Source organism: Drosophila ficusphila, unplaced genomic scaffold (assembly GCF_018152265.1).
Source record: "Drosophila ficusphila isolate 14025-0441.05 unplaced genomic scaffold, ASM1815226v1 contig_436, whole genome shotgun sequence".
Taxonomy (NCBI): domain Eukaryota; kingdom Metazoa; phylum Arthropoda; class Insecta; order Diptera; family Drosophilidae; genus Drosophila; species Drosophila ficusphila.
The window spans coordinates 1834530-1847139 of NW_025064352.1; the positions used below are offsets into that span (position 1 = coordinate 1834530).

The window sequence follows — 12610 nt, forward strand, 5'->3', positions numbered from 1 at the left end:
TTTTGTTGCTGGTCGCTAGCTCGGCCGGCCGACGTTTCCGTTTCCGCTTACTGTACGCCATGTTGATTTTGCCGTCTCTCCATTGTTGTTTTTGTTGCTTCTTTTTGAAGTGTATGTGCGCGTTCTTTGTGTGGGTTAATGTGCGCACTCGACTGTGCGCAAATTGCTCAAGTGTAGTTCAAGTTGAGCCACCCCCCGCACTCCACTTACAGTTTATATATTTTCAACCATTTTTTTTCCTGAGAAAACACATAAAAAATAAGCAATTTTTTTTTTATAATTGCCAGCCGGACCATTAGTTTTATCATTATTATTTTCCTGCGGAGGGGATGGCGTTTTTGGAGGTCTTTTGTTATTATCATTATTATATTGCTTCACACTGTGGCACCTTTCCGGCGTTTGGCCCCTTGTTGCTTATCTCTTGGCCATATTTTTGGTCGCTTATTGCGCTGTCTTACATTCTTATCATTATTAAGGGCAGGTTGCACCGCCCCTCGCCCTTTCCCGCAAGAAGTTGACGACACTCGACGGACACGTTGACAAAATGACAATGGCAGATAGAGAAGGAGCAGGAAACCGAGTGTGGGATTCCTTAGCCCAGAAAACTTGAAAAATTTCGACCCAACTTTGGGTTGATTTCGTTTTTTTTTTCTTTTTTTCCTGCGCTTTGTAGCCTATTGATTTGCCTTTTTTTGTTTATGCCATCCCAAGGCTAACATCTTTTCCATCTCTGCCATTCGGGTATCTTTGCCGGCTACCTTTTGTGTCAGTTTATTGGCGGTACCTTTTCCTCCTTTGTCAGCATTTTGTTCCCTCAACTCAACTCACCTCTAAGTTTTGTCCATAACCATTCATGCCTTACATATATTTGCAAATCATTATTATTTGCTGGGGACATTTTTTCCCGAAAGAGAGATACATGAGATGCCTTTTTTGTTCTCCAGTCGTGTGCCAATTTCTTTACCTTTTATTTTATGTCAGTTATTCTGTTTTTTAAAGGTAAAATACAATATTTCTCGTCCTTTGTTGAATATTGCTTATGGCGAATTTTATCGTTTGCTGCCAATCTAAGGATGGTTTTGGTGAAGGAAGGAAGGGTTTTGGCGAAGGTTGGGTTGATGAACGGAAACGGCAACTTTCTGTTTGCTTCAGTGCCTTATCTTTAACTCCAGCAAACTGTGCTCTTAAATTGGTTTGTGGAAGGCAAACAGAAACGTACAAACACTTTACTTCAATTAATAGTTTTGAAATAGAAAATAATTCCATAAGACTTTGAAAGGGAATAAATTATTCAATCTTTAATTATATAGATGAAATTAACTAGTAGCTTACAACGTGTTATGTACTTAAATCAAAAAAGCAGCCGAAAATTACCTTGTTATGCAAACCACCATTTCCTTCGAGCAAATTAAAAGTTTAGGGCTCCAAATGTTTTAATATTCCACTCTAACCTCTCGCCTCGATAATTACTCTTCTTAAATTCCATGACTAATGTTTTCAAACCACCTTTTGATTCACCCCTCAAAACGCGCAAACTTTCCGGCAAGGTGACGAACTTGCTCATCTCTCTTTGAGAAACTTTCTGTCCCAAAATTGAGTTTTTCCCCCAAACCCTGGGAACACGAACATCTGTGTGAGGTCTTAGCGGGGCGCGTCGCCTTACAACTCGATAATTGCGGCTTCAACTTGACTTTACACACAAAAAGAAAAAAAAAAAAAAAAAAAAATTATATCTAAAATGAGAGTGGAATAAAAGAGCAAAGAAAACTTGTTCAACTTTTTAACTAGCCTCCAAACTAAAAACTTTTCAATACCCAAACCAATGGAACCGATGGATTTACCCCCGACTTCTTTTCTCAATTGCAGCTGCTGCCATCGGGAGGAAAACCGGAGACCGGAGAAAATCGAAATGTGCTTCCATTAGGAGGAGGACGAGAAACTGAAACTGGAGAAGAAGAAAGCGAAGAAGTCGGCGAGAAGAAAGAAAAACTGCAGCGCCAAATCTGCAAACCAAATCCAACTTAAGTCACATCAAATTAAAATCAACAACCGGCGAAGGGTGAACGCAGAAGAAGCCAAAAAAAAGGAAAAATTATAAGAAATATATATATATATATAGATATAGATATGGACCGAACGGGGAGAACGGGGAAAATGAAGTGCAATAAAAGTCAAATGGCCACGTTAACAATGTGGAAAATTTTTATGGCCCCGCTTCTGGCGATGGCACTGCTAATGCCGCTCACATTAGCGCGCCTGCATTCCACTTCCGGCGTAGGAATGTCCGGCGGAGGCAGCAGCATGAGTCCTGGCGGAGGAGGAGGTGGCAGTGGTGGCGGCGGTGGTGGCACATCCTCGAAAGATTCACACGGTAAGTCCACCTCAATCCCTCTTAGTTATTTTCACTTGTTTTCCCCTTTACTTTCTTTCTTTATTATTATTTTAAATGGCTTCGGCTGCAGTGGCGGGTCCAAGCCAAGTCCAATAAATAAATTTAAATATTTAACTAACTTGCATTCGGAATGCGAACCACTCGCGCGACTCGTCGGGAGTTGCCAAAAAGTCTAAAAAGGAGGAAATAGTTGGTGGGGAGGTTGGGGAAAAACTTTAACACCTCGTTGCAACTGGGGGCACGTTGTCCCGGCACGTGTCCCGGCATTTATGATTTCATTTCGCTCCGTTGTAAGTTTTTCCGTGCAACGAGAGTGCAGCGAGTTCCACAGTGCGGTGGTACGAGTAGCTTCTCGTTCGGTTGCCTCTCTAAACTGTCCATTAGCACCCAAGCAAATGCTTATGGAATTTTGAACAGGACAGCAGGGCAGTGAAGTAGCAGGAGTTGCAGTTGAAGGTGGCAATGGCAGTGGCAGTCGCAGTGAAAAAACACGTACTTTAAAAGCATTGCGATCTAAGCTAATGTAAAGCGATGCTGAAAGTTTGGACATATTTGATTCATATTTTGTAAAGCTGTGGGATTCCAGGGATATAAAGCTATTATTAAGTTTTTGAAATGGAGAGGCAACCAATTTGTACTTTTAAGTAGATTAAATCAGTGAAGAAGGCAGCACATTTAAAGGAATTTAAATTATGGAAGTTCCTATTTAATCTGAATCATTTAGTTATTATGGGGTTTTAAGCCTTTATAGTTCAGTTTATTAGTTACCTTAAACAAATAAAATTATTAAATCAGTATACTTGGGTGTTGAGTTACACAAACCAAAGACCGCCACAAATCAAAGCCTTGGCAACTTGCGCAGTTGATTGAAAAGTGTATTCCCAAGATTTTTGCACTTGTCACACGCGCTCTTTTCTTCTCCACCGAGAATTCGCAACTAAGCTCTTTGAATGGGTCTCCGGCAATTCTTGGCCCAGCAAAACAAGACGAAAAAAAGAAAACTCTGCTTTCAGGTGTTTTGAGCTCCGAAGAGCTATTTGACAAAACTGCCAGAGCAAAAGCTGGGGCTATTTATTATGCCCACAGGATGTAGGAGCACACACGCATCCCAGAAACAAGGTGAACTGCGTAAATCATTTCCACTTTATGCGCTCTCTAAGCCAGACAGTGTCAACAAACTGCAAAGGCTCTGGTCCTGGGAAAGGGATAAGATACCTGGGGGTTCTTCAGGCTTCTGAGAGGTGGATAGGGGGGGGGGTGGGGGGTTGCGGGTGCTACAAGCATTATGGAGCATTAAAAAGTACAGGACCCAAGTGGAGCAAAGTGAGAGAGATGGCGAGCGAACGGAGCGAAGGGACAATCTCTTGGCAGTCAAAAAGTTTGGCCGTTTAGAAAAGTGTCAAGCATTTTATCACACGGAACCTACCCGAAAGTAGCCAGCAACAACAACAAAAACAACAGATGCCATAATAAATCTTTAAGGAGCTGGGTGGGAAATCCTTCGTCTGCCGTTTTTCCTTCCCTCCGCGGCTAATGCATTCCCGCTAAACAGGCTTCCATAAGTATGCAACCAACTGGGAAACTCAAGTGACATAGTGACTAACTGACGAATGGCTATCTTCGCATCCAACTCCCCTCCCCAAACGATTTCCAAAAACTTGTCAACGTGTTGAGTGCAGCAGTTACCAAATGCTCGAGGGACCGGGAAAAGAATTTGGTCGACGGGGCCAGTCGTCGCTTCACCTTCGCCGCGTTTTCAGGTTGGCAAACTTTTGTGGCTTGCAACACGTTTTGGCCCTACCAAAAAAAAAAAAAGAAAATCTTCTGTAAAAACAAACACGCGGAAATGCGCTAGAAGCGAAGGAGCTGGCGATTGACGCTTTTTGTTTCGCTGGAAAAACGTGTCCCTGTGAAGGTTGAAGGATTAACCCTTCATACGGCGACCAAGCCAGTCAACCGCTAAAATTGCTTTGTGTGGCTGGAAATTGAATTTGTGTTTTATAGTTGACTTTTCACCATGTACTGGTGATATTTCCCAAATGCAGTTGTTGTGTTTCTTTGCTACCTTAAAAATTTTAGGATTTTAGTTGCAACAATCTTGTAAAGAGCTTTAAAAAGTATTTGCTTTAGTTGAAATTTTATTTTAATTCGATGAACAGGTAATCCATTTTTATAAGGGTAAACCTTTTATATTTAGTTTCTTGGAAATTATTTTTGTATCCACTATTCTTCAGGTATTCACCTCACTAACCACAAATTAGGCTCTACGAAAATACTTTTCGCAATCAAATTGTTTGAGTTTGAGTGAGTGACAAACCCGTTGAGCGGAAATTGTAGGGTTTTTCGCAAAAGTGGAAAACTTGCCATAGAATTTCTAATTACTTGAAGGGATGAAATGACAGCAGGTTGACAGGTTGGAAAGGGATTGAGTCACGTCCACAAATCTGCGGCTTTAATTAATTAAGAACGAAAGGGGGAACTTTCTATTTTTGTCCCCCATGCGATGTAAATATTTAAGAAGGGAATTTCATTTGTCCTTGTGTCCGGTTAATGCTAAAGATTTTCAAAAGATTTCAAGACAAAGCGAAATTTTAGAACGCTTATCTGCGAATATTTTCCATGGCACTGTGGCTTCTAATGGGGGTTGAATTTTTGGAAAGGGGCTTGCTGCATTTTTGGCCCCTTTGTGAATTTCGTCGCGCAATTTTAGCCAAACATCAAAATGCAGCAGGAGCAGCAGCAGAGCAGGGAAGCAACAAAATTCAAAGCATGCGCTACAAAAGCTTTTAAAACAAAGGCTTGACTAAAATTCCCAAAAAAAAAAAACGAGAAGGCATTGTGAACGACAAAGGCGTCGAAAAGGGGGGGGCGTGGCAGAGAGGCTAGACGGAAGATCACAAAAGCCTTGATACAAGCAAAGCATACACCGTACATCCTTCTTTCACCTTCTCACCAAAAATTGTAGAGGAAAATTTTGGCCAAAACACGCGGAGAAAATGAAAGTTAACATGTTCTGGCCAGGCGCTTTTCTTTATATCTGTGTGTGCGTGTGTGTGTGTATGTGTTCTGTGCATTGGCTTGCCTAAAAATATACTACGACAATTTGAAAAGAGTCGCCTTGGAAAAGGGTTTACTAAAGTCAGAGAAGAAGAGGCCAATGGAAAGCTGGCTGCTGAATGGCGCATGAAACCAACTTTTGGTTCCGTTGCCTTGCCGCCTGGTCTCGCATTTTTGTGACTTTCATTTGCCATAAATTATTTTATGTTATTACTATACAATACATAGAAAGAGGGAAAAGGGGGAAGGTCTCTTGGCTAAAAAGGAGGGTAGCTGTGGTAGAGCAACGAGCCAAATGAAAATATTACTTGCGCTTGGAAAGGTGTTGGAAAAAAGTGTATGAGCAAATAGGGTGCAATTTAATTAACTTTTGGTAACCATAACATATGGCTTACATTTCTTAAGTATCTTTAAGAACAATATTTGAAAATTGTTACTGTTGTAAAAGACTACATGATTGCTTTTTATAATGAGTGTAAATTGTTTTACTGTTTACCAACCCATCTAATCAATAAAGACATATCATTCAATAGTAAATACACTAAGAACCAGTTAATCCAGAAAATAGAATTGTCCGTCGTTTAACGTCAACAGCAATTTATTAGACGCCTAAATCAATTATTCCTTCCTGTGAAATCCATTCAGTGTTTACTTGAGCCAGGAACATTTACGTTTAGAACTTGATTTCATTGATGAATAAATAAAAATACGTTGAACTGTCTAACGGGTAAGGCAATTTAAAAATAGGCCAAACACTTCTACCCATACAATACTTAGCTTTGCTTCTATAAGGGCTCTGCGATTGGTAATTTCCCTCGACTTCAGGTTACATAAAACTTTTATACACAAAGTGAGTACCTGGAAAAGGAAAATGTTGTCGGCCCAGAGGAACAACCCCTTCAGTTTGTTGCCACAGTTGATGATGATGATTGTGCCTGATTCGTGCCTGAAGAATTGTATAATGGATATCGTGTTTTATAATTAATATTTATGGCCGGCAAACATACGACGAGATGGGGGAACTAGGGAGATTGAGCGGGAAATAAAACAAAATAAATGTGAGAAACACAAATAAATTTATACGGCGAGTCAATGTACTTGACTTGACCAAAGCTACCGGTAATCCAGATTGGGGACTCCGCCTCAGTTCGTGTTGGTCAGTGATTATGTAATAATTAACTCAACATTAACTATTTGTAACCATGAAATTCCATAAGGCTAACAGCCACAAACCTCGGCAAGCTATCTGCATAATAAAGGATTTCGGTTCGTGACTTCAGCACGATATCAAAACAAAATCAGAAAACATTCATGCTATTTAATGCGAATTACTTATACGCTACTCCCATAGTTCTTATTCGAATTCATAAATTATTTTCGTTGGTTGGCTTAAGCAAAGTTACTTTACTTCCAACTTGTTAAACTGTTTCACAAGATTGACAGCAAGTTGGTAACTAGCTCAACTATAAAAGTTCTCCTTAAAAGTTGCCCTCAACTTGCATTAAAAACTTATACAACTTGGTTTAAGGGTATTTTAATGGGCTTTAACAAATATTTATATTTAATTTTTAGTGCAATTTTTACGTGAAATTTAACACCAGTATAAGAGCTCGGCAGCTGGGGCAGCAGCCAACTCGTTTTGGACATTTGGTCGCTCACGCTGCGTATACGTAATGGCAATCGAAACCCGTCTGTGCGAGGTGCGTTTGTGCGAGGTGGTGGAAAACTATAACAATAAATCTTATTTATGTCTTTTTGTGCGATTTTTATGAGCTGATTTTTGATACCAGCCACAGCTGAATTTTTCGGGGTGTTCACTTTTGTCGAATTACTGGAATTGAGCAAGAATAGTTTAAATAAATGGCAGTCGCAAAAATGTGCGCTATAAAATACAAATGCCCGGGCAAAAGGAAGGGGAAGTTGCAAATGCGTTGGTCACGCTCTAGAAAACGAGTCTTCTGTAATCTAATTTAAGCTGCCATTAGTGTTTAACACTGGCGTGGCCGACGAGTTTCTCTCCCAACGAATTGCCTCTTCATCAATCAAAGGCTATGAACTTCGGCGGTTGGGGCGAGAACGGGAGACTGTGCGTGTGTTCGCTGCGTAATTTAAGTTGTGAACTCGGGCAAAACACGCGGCAAGAGCGGAGCCTCAAAAATATGCTTTGAATGTGCCCCACAAACATTCATTTGCGGCATGTTTTTAATGGGGCATTCGATTTTATTTTGGGGGAGAAACAGGAAGCGATAGCAAAGCTTTTGCTCGAGCAATGTTTATTTGGCTAAATTCCCTAAATTCGAAGTGGGAGGGTTGTAAGATCAAAGATAGCATACGAAAATAGTTCATTAGAATTTAAAATAAAGTATAGCAATGGGACTGTTACTTCATTCCAATTTCAATACTCTGGAAAGTGATTTTAACCATTATCAATTTGGGCTATCTGTGAGTACTTGCCTCCACCGAATCGATTTAACCGTCAAAGGTTTACAAAACCGTTCCGACCGAGTTGATTTTCTGTTCAGTAAGCCCCAGTAAAAGTTTGTTTAGAAGGCCAAGAAAGCCAACAAAAAAGAGGTGGTGGCCAACACTTTGCATTTGCATACTCTGAAGTAATTGATTCCTAAACTTGACACCTTCGAACCGGCTAAGCAGCTTAGACAAGTCAAAAGTTGTCGACCCTCGGCTGATTGGCCACCCTTTTTTGCGCCGACCTTATTGATGGGCGTAATTTTCAAACAACAACATTGCCTTGGCATAAGGTAACGCTATCTGGCTCATTTAAAGATTTAGCAAAACGAGTTTCGGCATTTGATTAGGCTCCTCCTTGTTGTGGCCATTTAAATGCCATTTTGTTTGGGCTCCCTGCTCGGTTGCAATTAGATTTAAGTGCGGCTGGGGGGACGCTGGTAAATATGAACAGCAAAATGCTTTTAATTTATTGCGACACTAATATACATTAATGTCTTGGGCCAACTGCTAAAGGACACCCCGAGCGACACGGCCTGAGGTCACGGATCCTCGACGACCCAGCCCGAAAAACCAAGTAGAGGACTCGGAGAGCCATTCGCAGACACAGTCGTAGACACAATTAAAAGTCCATGGCCCAGAGAAATGTTAATGACAACAGACTGCCACAGAGAGTGGACTAGCAGAAGTTTAGTATAAGCCTCTGTCTGCGACTCGAACTCAGACCCTTCCATTTCAGCGCTCCTTCCGTTCCTTCCATCGCGGTTCCAGCGAAGCCTGCACAAATTTTTCGAAACTACCGTAATTTGCATATTTTAAGTTGACTTTTATTGCATTAAAAATGGTAGTGGCTTTGGCCATTGCGGCCTCAGACCTCAGGGTGATGGTCTCAGCCGAAAAAGCCATTGACAGTGGTTTAGAATAGTTGAAAATTTGGTTTATTTGGAGAGAATAGGTTTCATTAACCTTTAATATAATTATTTTTGTTTTATTACAATATATATATGTGATATAAATCACTTTAATTAGATTTTTAAATTTATATTTTTTCACTTGAGTGCCTCGTTTTTCATGAAAACCATAAACCATTAACCAAAGTGTCCGTCTGTTTCTGCCTTGTCTGCTGTCGCCCCTTCAGCTTTTCGCTACCACTTGCTTTACTTTCCACACTGGCTGACCCTGTGGAAAACTTGTAAGAGACAGATTGCAAAAATACAATTAAAATGTTTTAGTGAAAATTAACTGCAGTTTAAATAAAATGCTACGTTGGCCAGTAAACTACGCAAACCGAACTGTCTTGTTGCTGCAATGGCTCTTGATGGTGATGATGATGATGATGATGATGGTGGTGGTGGCAGCGATGTTGCCTCGTGTTTTCCTTTGGTGGTTTTAGTGGTTTTAGGGTTTTACGTTAAGTATACGCACTGAGTGCATAGTCAAGCTGAGCGCTCACCTTCTCCGGGACTCAAAGATGTTTGCCCTGGCCCGGGGTGTTACGCTTGGCGTGGCTTGAAGGGGATTTTGCAATTTGTTGGACTTCTTCTCGGTCGTCGCCAACATCGCCATCGCCGTCGTCGTCGTCTCCGTCGTCATCATCATTATCATCAACAGCTGCTTGTCTAGTTGCTTGTATTTTGTTGCTATTTTGCGGCTGGCCTAGAAAGTTAATTGAAAAAAAAGTGAGAAAATACACCGAAGGAAAGCTAGCCAAGCGGATGCCTGTGTGAGAAAAGGTTTAATTTAAATAAACTGCAGAGTGGGCTGCGCTCTATGAGGTTGTTGTGGTTATGGGCCAGTCCAGGTGTTTCCGACCTGCTGCGGCTTAGCCGTGCAACCGACGACGTTTAGACGTTTTTAGTGCCACCTCCAAGGCGACTCGAAATTGCCAAGGTGGCCAAAGGGATTATAGTGGTGGCAATCGATGGGAAATTCACCGGAAGACGTGGGATTAAATTTGAATAGTGAAATAAATGGTTGTTGATTAAGAGAATATTAAGTTTAGTTTTTAAATGGTTTTTAATTTTAAAGTTTGGCTAAAAGAAAATATAACAAAAAATAAAAATACGGATTTCGACGTAAGCCATTTGCTTTCAAAAGATTTTATTTTGCCATTTGGAAAAAACGCTTTGATTATTGCAAAAATAAATATAAAATACATTCTTAATAGTTATCGGATTATGAATTCAATATTTTTTCTGCTTGCCTGAATACAAACTATTTTCTTATCTGCTTTTTGTGTTCATTCAATTTATGAAATATTACTTTCCAAACCACGCTTCAGTTTTATTGTTGGGAAACCCAAAGCTGCCTTCAAAATCCAATTAAACTTTAAAAGTCATTGCCAGGACCTATGTCTCTCTCCCATTGTTTCCTTTTTCGTACGTGATGTATGCGCAATTTAATTTTTAATTGCCCAAAAAACGTGCACAAACACACAACACTTTGCTAATACTGCGAAATTATCGCACTGCGCCAAATCTACAGACAAAAAATAAGAACTCAAGGCCCCACACGTCCATAACCTTGAACCTTACTGGGAATAACAAAAGGGAAAAAGTCAAGAAAGTTGCAGAAGAAGGAGCAGGGAAATGAACAAGAGCCTTTGGCTTTTGTCGTAACATAATACAAGGACATTGTCTCCGTCTCTTTTTGTCGCTGCTGATGTCGCCTGTCGGCGCCTAAACGTTGGCAATGTATAAATATACTCTTCTATAAAAATAGAGTTCTCTGCTTGGCAACCAGGCTTCCTGAATCCACAATTTATTGGTAACTCAAGTCCTTTTCTAGATAGCTCTAAAATTGTTTATAATTACAGAACAAAAAAATTATAAAAATTGGAATTGTTATATTTGATAAATTTTTACTAATTCAGATCTAGACTTTATAGGTATGTAATATAATAGCATTTATTTTTTAGGACATCCCAAGTCGTATTTGACCAGGGGCAGCATTTTACTTCTTGTCTTCTTGGCCAACGTTTAAATTGCGCTTTGCACTAATAAGCAAAAGTGTCTAACGTAGCGTAACTAAATGCGAAAGGCAAACATTTCATTAACAAACACGCACCAAAGGATGGGATCTGCTGGGGGTGTATAGAGGATAGGTTGACAGTTATGTGTGCTTTGTATATATTTATACCATCTTCCTGTCTCTGTCTCTATCTTGGTGCTTAGCCTTAGCCAAAAAGGGCTGCCATTTTGCCAAGCTCCACATACATGTTCGTTCATTTACAAACACACACTCACACACACCCACACACAGGAATCCTTTGTGCCTTTTGCTATTTTCGTAGAACGTGTGCGTTTAAGGGTGTGTTTGAAATTTCATAATATCTTTCATTTCATTCTTTTTGGCTTTACTTTATTTTAAGCTCTTTGCTTGATTAGAAGGTGTTGGCATAAATGTCCTTTGTCGCTAGCTTTGTCTACACTGAGCAAAAAGGGGGATGGCAAATAAGTGACAATTATTAAATATTCAATCCTAGAAAACATTGTTATATTTTGAATAAACAACTTTGTTATATTCTTTTTCAAATATGTTGTATATTTTAATAACCTTTTAAATATATATTTATTATTTAAATATAAAAAGTAATACAATGTTTGTGTTTTGTAGACAAGTAATGTAGAATTCCTTTCTCTGTGTGATTGTTGTCTTCGAATAATATTCCTACTGTCTGTTCATTTACATTTCCAAGTGGCGTTTCCAAGGCGGAAAAAATTTAATAAAACTTCACAGAGCTCTCGCCCAACGGGGTATGTTTATATATGCGTAAATTGAGCATGGCTATGCAAATAAGTAGCTTCACCTGAATATGCATTGAAGGCGATGATTTGGCTTGCCCTCTGGTTACGTCTCCCTATTGGCACAAGATACATCATCATATTCCACCACCTTGTCGTAAAACAAACTTGCTTCAATCCATCCCGACACCGCCCTGGAATATATATATATATTCAACCACAATCAAATTCATCCGCCCGCCCGCTGGGTTACATAAGCCACATAAAACTCGGCTCGCTGTTGATTTCCCCGGCTCTCGAAGCTCTCGGGGTGCGTTCAACTTTTACGTATTCAGGCAGCTATAAATGTCATATTTTATCTGCTCCCACAACTACACCCGCTGACACTGCCCGAGTCTGCAGCTAAAAATAACAATTTCTAGGGCAAAACTTTATTAAAAATTTATTTAATGTTTACCAGAGTTGCTGCTTCTGCCTTTTTGCGCTTTAAAGTTCGGCTTTCGCTCGAAGTTGAGTTGTGATGCTGACAAGTAGGCAATGCCTAGGGTTATTCAGTTTATAGATGGGGTCAAAAAAGCCAAGGGCATTTCCAGACTAAATTTTTGGGTGCTACAAAGATCAAAGCAACCGAATTGGCCAGCGCAGATATCCACAAGTAAACGAGGTAGAGAAAATTTAAATTCAAATCGTTAGATTTTCTTAAAGAAGCGATCCGTTATGAACATTTTCCAAGTAGTAAAATTGAGCCTTGCGAAGTTTACCTTCACCCAAATTTCTACGCCAGGATATTCGTGTTGAAGCCAAGTTTGGTGACTCGTATCATAAATCTGTGTTCATTAAATGTATGTGGCGCACATAGCACCTTCGCCTAACTTTACCGCTCCACCTACACACACATACAGCAGCCGACATCGTGCGACCTAAAAATGCAAAAATCAATACATCAGCAGGA

General features: G+C 40.0%; 1 protein-coding gene across 2 annotated transcripts in view; it reads left to right on the forward strand.

The window, feature by feature from the left end:
- The window catches only part of LOC108100907 (neural cell adhesion molecule 1), a 67772-nt gene that overhangs the window by 6809 nt on the left and 48353 nt on the right, over positions 1 to 12610 (forward strand). Inside the window, exons 2-3 of one of the 2 annotated variants that reach the window (XM_043208393.1) lie at positions 1867 to 2059; positions 2120 to 2371. In XM_043208393.1, coding sequence (XP_043064328.1) covers positions 2128 to 2371 — 244 coding nt within the window. In that variant the 5' untranslated portion in view covers positions 1867 to 2059; positions 2120 to 2127. Of the gene's footprint in view, positions 1 to 1866; positions 2372 to 12610 lie in introns of both variants that reach the window. The other variant, XM_043208394.1, reaches the window with a different exon arrangement.